At 41.7% G+C, this 17025-nt stretch overlaps 1 protein-coding gene across 1 annotated transcript in view; it reads right to left on the bottom strand.

Moving 5' to 3' along the window:
- Positions 1-8593: 8593 nt before the first annotated feature.
- Positions 8594-17025, bottom strand: part of LOC118576189 (murinoglobulin-1-like) — a gene marked incomplete at both ends in the record, with an annotated part of 45279 nt that continues 36847 nt past the window's right edge. The window contains 10 exon segments of the mRNA XM_036176534.1: positions 8594-8646; positions 9748-9850; positions 10619-10687; positions 11332-11422; positions 12915-13042; positions 13204-13422; positions 14787-15010; positions 15789-15969; positions 16437-16511; positions 16746-16902. Of these exon segments, the coding sequence (XP_036032427.1) occupies positions 8594-8646; positions 9748-9850; positions 10619-10687; positions 11332-11422; positions 12915-13042; positions 13204-13422; positions 14787-15010; positions 15789-15969; positions 16437-16511; positions 16746-16902 (1300 nt within the window).

Consider the following 17025-nt stretch of genomic DNA (forward strand, 5'->3'; position numbering starts at 1 on the left):
AAAGAGATCCTAGTTCCTTGAAAGGTCATCAATAATGATTTGGATGCGCTGTGTATCAGTACAATTAGTAAATTGGCCTATTTCAAGTGTGTGGTCACGTTCTGTTCACGCTCGAAGTACCTTGGACGTTAAGGGAACTTCCACAAAGGCTGGTACCTTTTCGGCCTAACAAACGAATAGCGCATAGCTCGCATGAGCCAACAGCCTCGCCAAGTAACTGATCTAGTAATCGCTAATTTACACTCAGTGCAACACGAATGCATCTATACTATAATCAGAGAGAATTCACTAAAAATCTGGGTCGACAACACCGTATCTCTGTCTTAATCACAGGGTAATCAAAAATATTTTTTATCCCAATGTTATTTTTAAGGCACACACACACATTTGCCAAAGTTTCAAAAAACTTCCCCTGGAATACCCCTCCACCGTTGGTGGGAGTGCAAATTTATACAGCCACTTAGGAAATCACTATGGCAGTTTCTCAGAAAATTGGGAATCAATCTACCTCTAGACTCTCTGATACCACTCTTGGGCATATACCCAAAGGATGCTCAATCATACCACAAGGACACTTGCTCAACTATGTTCATATAGCATTTTTCTTAAGAGCCGGAACATGGAAACAACCCAGATGCCCCTCAACCAAAGAATGGATAAAGAAAATGTGGTACATATACACAATGAAGTATTACTCAGCTGTAAAAAAAAAAAAAATGACATCATGAAATTTGCAGAAAAATGATGTAACTAGAAAAAAAAAATCCTGAGGGAGGTAACCTGACCCAGAAACACAAACACAGTATGTATTCACTCATAAGTGGATAGTAGATGTAAAGCAAAACAGCCAGGCTAGAACCCACAGCCCTAGAGAAATTAGGTAACAAGGAGGACCTAAGAGGGACACCATGGACCGCCCTGGGAAAAAATGCATGAGACTGGGTAACTGTGGGTGGAGGTGAAGAGGGGCGGGAATGGGGATGGTGACAGGAGGGATCAGATTGGCTGAGTTGTGAAAGAGATGGAGAGGGAGAGCAACAAAGGAGATATTTGATAGAGGGGCCATTATGGGGTTAGGGAGGAACCTGGTGTGAGGAAAACTCCCTGGAATCCACAAGGATGACCCCAGCTAAGACTCCTAGCAGTAGTGGAGAGGGTGCCTGATCAGACTAATTAAATTCCCACTAACAGTGCAGAGAGTCACATTTCCTCCACCTCCTCACCAACATCCATGCATTTATTTTTTCACAGTAGCCATTAAACCTTGGAGCGTAACATTCTAGTTATATTTTTGATTTCCATTTCCTTAATGAGTGAACATGGTGAACATTTTCTCACATAATCTAAAATGCTCTATTAATTTTTGTGTTTATTAATGGGATTGTTGGGCACTTTGCTGTTGATTATGATCCCTGCACTGTCACAGACTCATGGTTGTGAGCCTTCAATATTTGGAAGTCCTAATTCCCAACATGGTGGTATAGAGAGATGGAGGCCTTTGGATTATTAGGTCATGGGGGAAGAGCTTTCACCACATAATTAGTGTCCTTTTTATTTTATAATTTAATTTAATTTTACATATCAGCCACGGATTCCCTGTCCTCCCTTCCTCCCGCACCTCCCACCACATACCCCAGCACACACCCATTCCCATCTCCTCTAGGCAAGGACTCCCCTGGGGATTCAGCTCAGCCTGGCAGATTGAGGCAGCTGAGGCAGGTCCAGTCCCTCCTCCCTATACTCAGGCTGAGCAAACTGTCCCTTGCATAGGCCCACATTCCAAACATCCAGCTCATGCACTAAGGACAGGTCTGGTTCCACTGCCTAGGGGGTCTCCCAAACAGTTCAAGCTAATCAACTGTCTCATTTCCAGAGGACCTGATCCAGTTGGGGTACCTCAGCTATTGTTCATAGTTCATGTGTTTCCACTAGTTTGGCTATTTGTCCCTGTTGTTTTTCCAATCATGGTCTCAACAATTCTCACTCATACAATCCCTCTTCTTTCTCTCTGATTGGACTTCTGGAGCTCCACCTGGGGCCTGGCCCTGGATCTCTGCATCTGCTTCCATCAGTCATTGGATGAGAGTTCTACCACGACTGCTGTGGGATGTTCTGTAAGTTACGTGTGGAGTGTTGCTCAGATGTGTAATAAATAAAACGCTGATTGGCCAGTAGCCAGGCAGGAAGTATAGGTGGGACAAAGAGAAGAGAATTGGAGGAAGTGGAAGGCAGAGGTGGAGAGACCTGCCAGCTGCCGCCATGACAAGCAAGATGCAAGATACCTGTAAGCCACAAGCCCTGTGGCAAAGTATAGATTAATAGAAATGGGTTGATTTAAGATGGAAGTAGATAACAATAAGCCTGCTACGGCCATACTGTTTATAAGTAATATAAGCGTCTGAGTGATTACTTTATGCGTTGCTTGTGGGACTGCAGGGGCTGGAGGGACTAGGAGAGAAGCTCTCTAGCTACACAGGACAGTTAGGGTGCTTGGCCATCTGATCAACAGAGTAGGTCAGTTTGGGCTTTCCCTCCACCATTGCCAGTAGTCTATTGTGAAGGTCTCTGTAGATTTCTAAGATCAAAAACACTGAAGACAGCTTATGCTGCAGAGGATGTGGAGTATGGGGAACTCTCTTCCACTGTTAGTGGGAATGAAAACTTGTACAGCCACTTTGGAAATCAACATGGCACTTTCTTAGAAAATTGGGAATCTATCTTCCCCAAGACCCAGCTATACAACTCTTGGGCATATTCCCAAGGACTGCTCAATCATATCACAAGGGCACATGCTCAGCTATGTCCATAGCAGTGTTCTTTGTAATAGCCAGAACCTGGAAACAACCGAGATGCCCTTCAACTGGAGAATGGATAAATAAAATGTGGTACATATACACAATGGAGTACTTACTCATCAGAGGGGAAAAAGTGACATCATGAGGTTTGCAGGCAAATGGATGGATCTAGAAAATATCATCCTGAGTGAGGTAACCCAGAGTCAGAAAGACAAACATGGTATGTACTCACTGATAAATGGATACTAGATGTAAAACAAAGGGTGACTAGACTTCTACTCACAACTCCAGTGAGCTACCTAAAAAAGAGGACCAAAAAAGACACAGGGATCACCTAATGACAGAGAAATGGATGAGATCTACATAAGCAAACTGGACATGAGGGGTGATAATGAAGGGCAAGGGTCAAGGGAAAGAAAGCTTAGGGGAGCAGGAGACCCCTTCTGGATCAAGAACAGAGAGGGAGAACAAGGAAAATGAGACCATGATAAATGAAGACCCCTTAGGAATAGGAAGAAGCAAAGTGCTAGAGAGGTCCCCCGAAATCCACAAAGATACCTTCACTATAGTGTCCTTACAGAAAAAGCCCAGGGACCTAAATTGAAAACTATGTCTGCATTTCAGCAGATCAACTAGTCACCAAAAGTCATGGAGTGGGAAGGAGAATTTCCTGAAGCAACAAGCCCTGACTCCTGTCCAGAAGTGCCATGGGCTGGACCACTGTTCCAGTATGGAATTAGTCATTCTGCCTTGGTAAGTTAAAGAGAATCAAACATTACACTCGATACATTATTGCTGTATTTTTTTTATCATTTTATCATTCCACACTTATTTTCCTTTCCTTGTCTCTCTTCCTTTTGGCCATTTTATTTTATTCATTCTTTGAGAATTTCATATATTTATACAATATAGTTTGATCATATCATCCACCTCATGTTCCTCTCCTAACGTCATCTTCTCCTTCTCCTCTTCCTTCTCTTCCTTTAGATTTTCCTCTTCTATAGTCCACTGAGTCCAGTCATAGCTGTCATGTGGGCATGGGACCGTCCACTGGAGCATGTTGTCCATTTCTTACTTTCTTGTATGGAGTTAATAAAAGAGCAGTACTTACATTTTAACTTTTGTTGCCACCCTGTGCTAATCTGGTTATCTTGCATTACTGTGCTGGGGGAAAAAGGAATCAGCTACTGTGACCAGAACAGGAGCAAACAGGGAACACACACTAAACTACAACAGGATGCACAGAACCTGAGCCCTGCATGCAGCATTGCTCACACGTGTCTCACAACAGCATTCATTCTTTAAATCCCAGTCACCTGCACATAGCCTAAATTGAATAGTCTTCTATTCCTAATTCCACCTCAAAGTAAGATGCATAATGACTCTGGAAACACACTGTTGACCCTGTTTCTTTACAGAAGTGGATTCCAGAAAAGAAAAAATTGCATAGGCAGCTGGGTCTGATTTCCAGAGAAGTTCTCATTGTTAAAATCTCTCAGGAGAATTTCATTTTGTTCTGGAACTTCTTGTATTGCCCCAAACAAGTTTAGCTTTCCCTAAAAATTAAATAAAAATGTTTTAAGAAGTAGAAGTTTACTTGAGACAGAACTGTTGTGACCTTCCCAACACAGCTCCAGCCACCATTGTTGTTATCCTACACCGAATCGGTTACACAACCCCTGCCTTTTGTTGTTGGGTTTGGTTTGGTTTGGTTTGTTTGTTTGTTTTGTTTTGTTTTATTTTTTGTTTTGTTTTGGAGGTGAGGATTCAACCCAGGGCCTTGTGCATGCTAGGCAAGCACTCTACCACTGAGCTAAATCACCAACCCTTGTTTGTTTGTTTTGAGACAGGGTTTCTCTATGTAGCCTCAGCTGTCCTGGAACCTATTCTGTAGATCTTCTTGGTCTCAAACACAAAGATCCACCTGCCTCTACCTCCTGAGAGCTGGGACTTAAAGCATGGGCCACCACCATGAGTCTCATAACCCCTGCTTTTAAATGATCCCACCAGCTTCTACAATAAAATAAACCCTTGATAAATTAATCTCAACTCATGTCTCCAGTCTCACAGTGGCATAAATAAACATTGCTGTTGTGTTTTTGTTAAGACAGCCTTTGTTACTGCACCAGTTGTCTGCCACAATCAACTTAGACAGGGAACTTTCCAGGTTGAGTCATTGACTGTTCCTGCTCTTTTAGGTCCTGTGGTGAGGGAGCACAGAGGTCACAGTGAGTAACCAACCAAAACAAAGCTAAGTAAAGTACTTACCTCATGGGTATGAAAGAAAAAAGGAAGCCAGTGAGCAGGAGCCAGGTCCCACCAGCCCTATGAGGATACCATGAAGATCTTAAAATTCCCATCACCTCCCAAAAGGCCACATTAGGAACTAAGGCCTTGAGAGCTGGGCCCATGTGTTAAAGGCTTGTCCCTCAGCCTGTGGTGTAATTGGGAGGTGGTGGGACTTTAAAAAGGATTGACCAATGGGAACAAGGAAGGTCACTGAGGGGATTATGTCCTTTTCTTTCTCTCTTTTGAATGCTACTCCTAAAGGGAATGGCTTTCCTCTGTGACATGCTGCCTTGCTACATGATTCAGAAAACAGGTTAAATATGGTAGATTGAAAGAAAATGGCTCCCAAATGGAGTGGCACCATTAGGAGGTGTGGCTTGTTGGAGAAAGTGTGTCACTGTGTGGGTGGGCTTTGAGGTCCCTTTTCTCAAGCTTTACTCTATGTGACAGTCAGTTGATTTCCTCTTTACTACAAGATGTAGCAGTCTCAGCTCTAGCACCACATCTGCCTGTCATGATGATAATGGACTGACCTCTGAAACCATAAGCAAGACATCCCATTTAAAGGTTTTCTTTATAAGAGTTGCTGAGGTCATGGTGTCTCTTCAAAGCAATAGAAAACTCTGATTAAGACACTAACTAACCATTAGGATTTTAATCTCAAATAACCCCACAAGCTCATGTGTTTAAGCATCTGGGCATCAGCTGGTGGTTCTCAGGTCAAGGGGATGTAGCCTATAATGATGGGAAAAGCATAGTGGCCAGGAATGCTTATATCCATGATGCAAGAATTTATGAAATGAATTTCTCATAGTTTATGGATCAAGAAGCAGAAAAATGTTGACTGGCTACAATTGTCATGCTTTATCCCTACTGATATCTAGGACCCATATCCAAAACCTTACACAACCTCAGAGAACAGCACCAGCTTGGGACTGACTAATTGCTCAAACACTCAAGCCTGTGGAGGACATTTTACATTATGACTACAATACCTTCCATTACATAACTTCACAGATTTATCATTACTGTTTTCAAGATGGAACTCCTCTTGATAGGGATAGTTATTTTAATGACTCTAATGGTCCCTCTATTTTCCTTTACAAAAGTGTTTCTATCCAGATGTATTATATTCTTTTATTTACTGTCATGGTAATTGAATTGACTACTGTGGAATTATCCTTTTGTACATTGTGTGAATATATGTCACAATGATTGGCTTAGTAAACAAGCTAATTGTCCAATAGTTGAACAGGATGAAGTTAGATTGGAAAGCCAAACTGAGAATGATGGGATGAGGAAGGTCTGAAACAGGGGAATGGTCAGCTAGATGGAGAATGAGTTGGACACACAAAATGGGGTAGAAGTGAAAACCACAAGCCTTGGGGCAAAACACAGATTAATAGAAATGGGTTAAGTTGTAAGAACTAGTTAGTAACAAGCCTGAGCTATTGAATGGGCATTTATAATTAACATTGAGTTTCTGAGTCAATTACTTGGGGAATGGATGCCATTTATTTGGGAGCTTGAAGTCAGGATAGGTAATCTCTGACTACAGTGGACAGACTTGAAAATGCAGAACAAAATGTACATATGACCTCACAGAGACTGTGGCAGCATGCATAGGGCCTGCATATGTCTGAACCAGACATAGTAGGGTCCTAGAGATAAAGGGAGAAGTGGGCAAACATCTCCATCACTGGCCCAGAAGAAATCTCCTATTGATAACTACTTGCAAATAAAAATTTAGTTTCCTCCCAGGCATATTCACCAAAGAAACAAACCACTCTTAAGAGTTGGCTGAATGTCCAGCAGTCAATGGTCAATAGGAAATGAACTCAACAGCATGATTAGCAGTTCCTTGTCTCACGGTGTCATGTCAGGGCTCTTTCTTTTTTGCTTTTAAATTTTATCTCATTTTTATTTTTTGAGACAGGTCTTTCTGTGTGAAGCCCTGGCTGTCCTGGGACTGCTTTGTAGACCAGGCTGGCCTCAAACTCACAGAGATCCTCCTGCCTCTGCCTCCTGAGTGCTGGGACTAAAGGTTGATGCCACAGCCTCCTGGCCCATATTTAATTCTCTTTTCACCCTACAGGTCCTTTGCGTATCCATCATGGCTTCCTCATTAATGTTTTATGGGATTCCTGACTGTGTGAACCAGTGTGTCTCTGTTTCTGTATCTGCTTCTTATGCTATTCCTTGGCTCACTTGCTTCTGTTTGTTTTGTCTTATTCTGATGTGTTGGTTTTGCTTTATCACCATATCATATTATATTATATATTACAATTATCCCTTAGAAGGCTGCTCGTTTTCTTTTTTTGTTTCTTTTCATTTTTAGAAGTATATCTATGGACCAGACTGGCCTGGAACTCACAGAGATCTGTTTCCCTCTGTCTCCTGACTGATGGGATGAAAGTCGCGCACCATTACTGCCTGGCTGCTGTTTGTTTTCTAATGAGAGACAGAAATGAGGTAGATCCAGATGGGAGAGGAGGTTTCTGGGGCAGCAGGGGGACTGGGAGAAGTAGAGAGAGGGCAAAGAGTAATCAGTATATATTATGTGAGGCAAAAACAATTTCTATTTTCAATAAAAAAAGAAAAAAATTACAAAAAAGAAGAAAATACTGGTCAAATATTCTACCATGGAGCTATAATCCTTGCCTTTTGATGCTTTGAAACACTGTCTGGTTATGAAGCCCAGGGTCACCTGGAACTTGCTAGAGAGCTTATGTTGTTCTTAAATTTGCAATCTGCTTGCCTCGCCCTCCAGAAATGCTCTGAATGCAGGCTTGAATCACCACTTCTTGCTTGGTTAATAGTCTTGGTTCACTAGCATACCCAAGGTGATTTTCCTTATGGAGGAAAGGTTGCCATGTGCTAATCTCCATCCTCTGAGGGTCTGTAATATTGAGCAATTGTAAAGGGTTCCCCATTTTCACAACACATGTTCTTCTGTTTGAATGTCATTTCTGGTCACTGCAAACGTGGGGTACAGAGCAAGGCTCTAAATGAACATGAAGTAAATTTGGATTAAGTGAAGAAAGAATCAAAGACAGAGACTCTCTAGAAGCATGCATTTATTTACTACACTTGTTCAGTATTTGTATTGCAGAGGCAACAAAAACCACCATCTTGAAGGTTCCTGGGTTTGGAGATTCCAGCAATGTCTTGTCCTCAGGTACGAGTTTCAAGAATTTTGTTTCTCTGTGTATATAGAGAGAAGAAAACAGCACGTCAGATGATTTAATTCTAACTGGGTACGGACAGCATGTTTTTCTGCAGGAAAGCAAACTGGCCATGGTAGAGAATGGGATGCACTGGATTTTCTACCATAAGCTACGATATACTTTGGTAAGGAAGTTAGAGGAGTATTCCAGGGTTAGTGTGCCAATCCCAAGGTGTACCATGCTGTGTTTTCACACAGTGAGTGGGTTCTGAGCTCATCTAACAAAAGTTCTGGGTAGCTTTGAAGGGAAAGAGGTCAGAGGAAGGCTTGTGGCAAGTAGTACTAAGAGCTCACCTGAGCTGCAGGGGGCGCTGTATTCAGCAAAAACCATTTCATCTGAAAGACATGGGAAAAAAATTGAGAATGGGAGTTTGGATGCTAGAGCACTTTGTGAAGCACAGTTGATGTGTTAGGACTGACCAGTTTCCTCCATCAGAACCTGGATGATTGCTGAAAATTCTTCTCTCTGGGGACATCAGACAAACCAAGCAAAGGAAATATTCCTTTTGAAGCCAGTGGTTGACACCTTTACCCTGGGCTGGCAAGATGGCTCAGTGGGGAAAGGTGCTTGTTGCCATGCTTAGTGACCACAGTGAGTTCAGTCCTCAGGACCCACATGGCAGAGGGCGAGTGACCATTTCTCCTCATTGCCCTCTGACCTTCACAGGCACTGTGGCATGCCATCCTCTTAAGAAATAAATAAGCATATGTGCAACAATACCAGAATAATTCACCCTATTGGGAATATTGAAGTGTGCTTATTCTTTGTGCTTAAGTAGAATACAGGGAGTGATCCATGGAGACATGTATCCTCTCAGATGCCTTTCTATAGTTCTGATTTATTCCTTCAGTATTTCTTGAACTCTTCTATTGTGAAACATTTGGCACAGAAACCCCCCATTAAATTCTCCAGCTCTGGCTTTGCTCTCTCTCTTTGGTCATCAATGACCACTCAGGCTCCAATGCTCTCTCATCTTTTTATTCCTACTATAATTCTTTGTGTAATTCTTCATCTTTGCGTTGCTGTATTCAGAAGAAGATTTGTGTGTCTATCCATGTGTAGACATTCTTTGTCAAATGTTTGGTCCTTGAGTTATATAGACATGTTTGGTCACATATGATTGTTTGGACAAACAGGTAGGAACAAGACATCAGTGGTGAATAAACTGAGATCTTATAAATGTATGTCATACCCACATTCTTTTATTAAGAGCAGATTTGGCTAGTCAGGCCTATATAATGTCTCACTGTCCGAAAAATAATTGTTTTTAACACTGGGTGTGATGGTATATACAAGTAATATCTCTATTTGGAGGCTGAGTCAGGAGGATTGAGAGTTTGAGTTCAGCCTGGGCTGCATATTGAGAAACTGTCTTTTAAAAAAGGAAGAAAAGGAAGAAAGAAAAACTTCAAGTTGCTTCCTAATCCCTTGCTCACCTGTCTCATAGTAGTCATAGACTTTCACAATGGCAGGCTGCAGGTTCCTCACTGGGATGTCTTGTTGAATGACGAAGGAAAAGGCCAGTGTCTGATTGGTCACCTGGCAAAGAGAGAAAAGTAATCCAGAATCACAGTAGTGGCCACTGTTTTTCTTCAGCATCACTCAGTCCTTGGCATTTGAGAAACAGTTATGCATGAGCATTTAACCTCACTGTCACTGTATTCGTAACTGCTCAAATATGTGGATGGTGATATGGATTTAGAGCAGAGAGGTGAGGAACTGAAGTAGAGGCTCCTGGGAGTATAGGAAACTTTTCTAGTCTGTTAAACTATTCCAAAATCCATATTCCTCCTTAATGTGTGATGTAGGGCTTTGTCCATTCTGAGAGTTCAACCCTTTGACCTGCTGACTTGGGAGCCTATGGTAAGTCCCAGGAAAGCCAGCAATGCAGAAATAGAATGTAAAGGTTTGTATTATTATTATTATTATTATTATTATTAGTGCATGTATATACTAGTGGAGGCCAAAAGAGGGAATCAGATCTCCTGGAACTGGAGTTATAGGCAGTTCTGATTTGGTGTGAATTCTAGGAACTGAACTCTGATCTTCTTCAAGGGCCGTAAGTGCTCTTAATGCTGAGCCATGTCCAAGGCCAGAGAAAGAAAATGTAAAATATCATCTAGTATGAGCTGAGTGAATGTGCCCCCCCCCCAAATTACTTCATTTAGAGTTGATCTTCTCCTGCCTTATGTTTCTCACAAAGACCCACCTAGACAAATCTGGGGAGGCAGGAAGGACCCTCAGCTGACTTACATAAACCTAGGACTGTCCACTAGACATAGTTGGGGAGTCAGGAATGACCCTCACCTGATCCACATATAATAAGACATTGCTGTTGCTCACTTCTGTTCTGCTCACGTGCTCTGATCTTTCAAGCTGGAATGAGAGAAAACACCGTGTTACTAAAAAGGCCAAGGCCTTGGGGATGAAGAAGGCAAATGAACTGAGGCATGGAGTATGATAGACAGAGATGTCACCAGTTCATTAACGTGAGTTGGAAGAGCCTTTCCAAGAATGAAAATACATGCAGAAGACTGTGAATTCTACTCCTCTAGAGGCCAGACAGGATACGACCTGACTTAGTAATTGGTATTTTTGACTTTTGTTGGAAGGTGAAGTGGTCCTGCATTCATAGTACTCACTTACCTCACATTCTCTGTGCAAGTATCTTCTGTGTACTCTGCCGTTGATCTTAGCTTGTTGTTAATTTTCAAAGTTCTTCAAACACCACATCTACAATTTTGGTATTTCATAATATTTTCCCTGAATCATTATTGACCATGTTCATTAGGCTTTAAAAATTATTGATAGCTAGATTGTGAACTCAATGAACTCAGACTTCTTTCTGATATTTCTTCTGCTGGCTGCTATCACAGTCCACACCTATACTTAGAATTATATAAGTCCAGTTTTGTTAAATTAGTACTAATGCTGTTTTGGTTCAGGATGGCATTATTACAATGATGTTGGCACATTCCTGGTCTGGTGTTACAGAAAATCCAAACATCTGGTCTACCTACCTTTTTCACTGTTGGTTTCATTGGAATGAAACCAGAAACCATCTTCACATCAACAATCACCATGTTGGAGGATGGACGGCTGCCTGTGTAACTGCAGACCAGAGATGGGAATGGAAGGAGTATTTTTAATACTTTGAATCTTGCCTCCTTGGAGCTCGATCAGCAATTCCTGATATGCCCTGTGTGATTTTTCCATACCTTAAAATATATGGCCTTTACGGTCAATATAAATAATTCTGAAAATAGACTGCATAACAATGTCAACTGGGAGTTCATTAAAAATAGAATGATCCATGGGGTGTACTGGCCAGCCCACATAGTCTTTTAACAAGCTTGGGACAGTAAGAGACCTTATCTCAAAAACCTAATATACATGGAACTGAACATTGGGAGATGATCTTGTCCTGTTTCTGTTCTTGTTGATGTGTCTGTCTCCCTCTGTATCTCTGTATTTCTCTCTCTCTGTCCCTCTGTCCCTTTGGTCTGTCTGTCTGTCTCTGTATATATCTCTCTCTCTCTCTTTCACACATGCATGCACGCACACACACACACACACATACACACTCACAGACACACACACACCACCACCACCACCATTGTGGAATATTAATTTAATGATGCAAAGATGTGTTGCATTCTTTTATGTTGCATGAGTTTAACTCTGTAAAGCTGCGTTACTTTGTCCACCTAAAGCACCTGATTGGACTAATAAAGAGGGGAATGGCCAATGGCTAGACAGGAGAGAGTGATAGGCAGGGCTGGCAGGCAGAGAGAACATACAGGAGGAGAAATCTAGGCTCAAGAAGAAGAGTTTGGGGCAAGAAAAGGAAGAGAGGATAACCGGCACCAGGGACCAAGCCACCAACCACAGAGCCAGCCATGGAATAAGAAGGAAAGCAAGATTTACAGAATAAAGAAAGGTAAAAAGCCTAGTGACAAAACATAGTTAACATTAATGGGATGATTTCAGTGAACTTAGAATAGCTGGTTAGAAACAAGCCAAGCTAAGGCTAGTCATTCATAAAGTAAGAATAAGTCTCCATGTGTTTATTTGGGAGCAGTGTGGTAGGCCCCCAACAAGTACAAAAACAAGCTACTGTGGTAAAGCAAATTAATAGGTCACACTGTGGATGTCTTCTTTTCTGTTATGATCCCTTCAGTTTTCACAGTTAGAACCAATTGCTGGTTATATTTATACGAAGCTTTTGACTAGTGTTAGAAGAACAGAATATGTTGTTTTCCCCTCTAGAAAAAATGGAATCTTAAAAGAACAAGAAGACTTGCCTTTGTTGGTGAAGAAAAATAGGCCACATTAAAGTATCATAGAAAAAAGAATAATCTATTATTTTACTATGATAGTGGGTAAGAAAGGAACCTGAAAAGCAGACTAACTTGAGCCTGTAATTCTACAATTCATTGTTGTTAACCTTGCTGATGTCAATTATGTTTGTTTTTGTTTTTTTGTTTTTTTGACAGAGCAAAATCCTAATGAAGAGCCTTGCTTTAGATATCTCTGAACCCATTCTGTGAAGAGTTCTAGGAAGTAACACTGTAGTAGCCAAGAGAGAGACAGAGTCTCATACCTGATTTCTAGTGAGATCTGGAAGCTGTTGTGGCCTTTGGGGTTATCACAAGTCAGAGGTACTGTCTGTACCCGCAGAGTGAATGCAGACTCCTGTTTCTCCAAGTGCACGTTGTATCTTAGTGTTGTCTGACAAGTAGTGAATAGAAATACTTTACCTCCATTGCACTGGATCCTTGGATGGATTTCTCCCAATTTGAACATAATGTGTGCAGGTAGACAGAGGGAAACTTTCCATTTGGGGGAAGGAGGCTCCCAGCTGTTTATTCACAACTTCCCCAGAATCTTACCTGAGCATACACACATCCTTCCCCTGACACATTGATGTCATAGTCTCCTGGGATGTCTGGTAGTGGGATCTGCTGCAGCAACAGGCAATTACTGTCCTCTATTTGGAACTCTCTAGAAAATGTCCCTGAAGATTGGATGGTCACCAGAGGCATTTTCTGACTTCTAGCAAAAGTAATTGTTCCGTACTTGGACAAAGCATGAAGAGCCACCACAGTGTCCTGTGAGGGTGAGTTTGGAAGTTCAGGAGAGCATCAGTGAGGAAGGTCTCAGACTCTTCCCGAGGCTGTGACAAAAGTGTCATGAGGTTTTGTCTCTAGTTATTTGATCTCTAGACTTTAATTTAGAAATTTAATTTAAAATATCCATTTAATTTCCCTCCTTACACAGAGCACCCTGGCATATGCAAATCCCCCCAAACCAGTACAACGAATAAATACAACTTAGATTTTCCTCCCAGCATTTTCTGGTTTTCTTGTTTTGTCCTTGATTCCCATGAAGATGCCCAGCATCTTTCAACAAAATCACGTTCTTGCTCTCATCACCAAACTCTCTTCTGCACTGATGAAATCTCAAGAGACATCAGCATCATGGCCAAGTGCCAGTCATATCAAATAAAGGAAAACTCTGATCTAGTGCTGCCCTTCCTCGCCTTGCTCCTGGGTAGCACACTCTGAGGGGATGTACTCCACACTCTAGAGAGGATCTCTGCCACATGAACCCTCCTTATCCCAAGTCAGCTCCAGACGCTATCCTGAATGCAGAGCCCAACAAGAGAACAGAAACATGCAGTGAGGGTTGTACTGTCATTTCAGTGCAGACTGCCTCCTGAGGTGAAAGAGAGGAAGAATTGAGTGCAAAGCAGGGTGGCTAAGGTCATGGAAGGCTCCTGTTTGTACCTTATTCTCCTTCAGAGGAACTGACCTCCTCACTATGCCTCTCTGGAGATTAACTCTGCCATATATGCCCTGAACACCAGGAGCATCATTTATAGACACTATGGTAGATGTATATTTTGGAAAACATCACCTCATGAGAATTATATTGACAAGCTGATAAAGCAAATGATGTACAGCTTTGATGGTTTCCAGCTGTCATGAGGTAAAGCAAGGATGCAGGAGTTCTCCTAGCTTGGCGAAAACCTGAGGGAATCTCTGCACGCATAAGATGAGGAGAGTCTGTCAGGAGAAGGGGAATGGCCTCACCTAAGAGCAGCAGGATGATAAAGATGCAGTTGAGTCCAAGTAGCATCTCTTAGGTACTCTATGTGCTATTCTAGTGTGAGGGATTATATAAGCATTCTGAACATTCCAGGGTTTTTTCCATTGTTTTCTATAAAGTTTTAGGTCTGGGTTGGAAGTTCTCAACAGCTTAGGCCTGTTTTACTAAATGTGGTACGAAGAGAATTATTGTGTCTGAAGACAGGAGCTAGGAATATTTATTGTAGAATGTATCATCCCTCACTTCTTATAGACTCAAATTACACCTGAGTAACATGTCCTTGTTTTTTTCTCCCTTTTTCTTGTTCCTGTATCTCTTGTTCAAATCTGCTCATTGTATGGGACTCTGAAGGGAGGTCACTGACCTGTGTGGAAGAGAAGCCACCATGGGAATTCTGCTGCTTCGTGATCCATTTCACGATGTGCACTGCCAATGACAGGTCCTCAGGGGCTGGGGCTGGCTGGGCAGTGAGGAGAGCGAGGAGGACATAGGCATTCATCTCTACTTCAGCAGAGGGAGCCTGTGGTTTGTACAGATACCTCTCGGATTTCCTGGGTTTCTGAGGTCTTTCCCAATGGACAGAGTTGTCTTAGGGTAAAAATAGAGAAATAACTAGATGTGTGAGTAGCCAATGAATGATCGTATGTCTCTATTCAGAAAGAAGGAAATAGAAGAAAGTTGTAGCAGGTTTTAAAGTTTTCACTCACAATATCCCCAGATTTATTATTACCAGTAAAAAAAAAATCTGCTGTTGCTGTGATATTGTACAACAAAGAAGATATGAAGACAGAAATTCCTAAGGAATTAACTAAACTACCCGCTCAGTGATGCTCCAGCATATTTGGTGAGATCTCAAGAGCAGACTTGATTCTTTCATTGATTAACTCCCTCACACCCTACAAAACATCACTTGTTCAGTGTTCAGTCCAAATGACTCAGGGAAGTTCCCCATTGACTTCAGAATTGCAGTTGAAAGAGCAAAACCTTGAAGTATCGATTTTGTTTTTTGTTTTTTGTTGTTGTTTTTTTTTTTTTTTCCTGTTCTTTATAATCTTGGCTCCTCCTGACAGGTATATGTGTATCAGAGAGGAAAGTTAAGTTTTAGGTACATTTCCCATTGTAAAAGTAGGTGGAACTGTGTTGTATTCTACTGTGATATTACATTTGTTGATTTGGGTCATACTAGGAGAAAATACAGAAGAGAAATGTTTGAGTACAGAAGAAAGGCTGATTTCTTAATGTGTCAGTCGAGGAGAAACCTCAGTGTGCTATAGGGATGGAACTAAAATATAATACTGTTTGTGCAGTCAGTATAATCCTCACTGGAACTGAATAGAGACAAACACAATAACACACACATCCCTACCTTCTTTTACAGCTTCAGTATCAAGTGATTTTAGGATTTCATTTCTCTTGTCCTGGTTCCCTGCTAGAGCGAAAGCATAGGCCAGCAGTGCCTTGGTGTACACAAAGTTGCCATTTCCACTGTGCTCTATTGTCTTCCAGGATGACTCCAGGCAGGTCAGCGCTTTGGAGACAACAGGTTGCTGTTGGCAGAACAATAAACCCTGAGCAATGTGAAAAAGTGTGCTAGCAGGCCTTGGAAGAACCATGGAGGATGTAGACATGTATGCTTTTCAAATGAATCCTTCCATTCCCCTCCACTCTTCTTTTTTTCTTTCTCCTTTCCTCTCTCTTTCCCTCCATCCTTTCCTTCTTTCTTCCTATCTTCTGTCATTGATCATCTGTCTATCCTCTATCTTTTGGAGACATTTCTTTTATAAACCATATTCCATTTAAATACAGACTAATAATGACAGTATTAGAGGATATGTTTTTGACTTGATTTTTGGTACGTAGTCAGGATTTCATTAAGCGGGTAGATGCTCATTAATGGAATATTACAAATGCAAAAATCTTGTGAAAAAGAAAGCTGCCATTTGGCTTTAGAGAGGATAGGAAGTTATAAACTTTATACTAGTTTAGGAAGAATGAGTAGCAATGTGTCACCTACTGTGTCTGGGAGTGAACTCTCCAGAAGGGCAATGGTTATATAGGCAGACAGAGTCACTTCATCTTCTACTCCACCCTGTAAACAAAAGGAATAAAATAGATAAAGTATACAGCAAGCAATCCACTATATATGTCTTCCCTGCTTGTAGTCAATCCTTCATATTCAACAGAAGTTCTCATTTTTATCCCCATTATAAAAAAGTACATTGTCAGCCTAAAGGCTTTTTTGTCCCAGTGGAAAATAGTAACGCCTGACTTTCAGATGTTATTATTACGTCATCATGCTTATAAGTAGTTCAAAATAGGTCACCTTCATGGCATTGTTGATTAGCAATCCAGAGCTCCTGAAACAGCCATTGTCCTGCTGCTGCTGGGAGAGCCAGGTGAAGGCGTGGGTGATGTGTGTTTCATCGATGAAGATGAAGGCTCGAGCTTGGGCAAAAGACTTGAGCACAAAGGCTGTGAGCCTGATGGGGAGGGAGAGTGGGGAGATGAAGGCTTTTGTTCTGATGCAGGACCTTCACACAGGGGTTTTCCGGGGATCTGGACCACACTCATGAGTAATCAGTCTAAGGGTCCCTCAGCGCATG

This window comes from Onychomys torridus, unplaced genomic scaffold (genome assembly GCF_903995425.1).
Source record: "Onychomys torridus unplaced genomic scaffold, mOncTor1.1, whole genome shotgun sequence".
In the NCBI taxonomy this organism is placed as follows: Eukaryota; Metazoa; Chordata; class Mammalia; order Rodentia; family Cricetidae; genus Onychomys; species Onychomys torridus.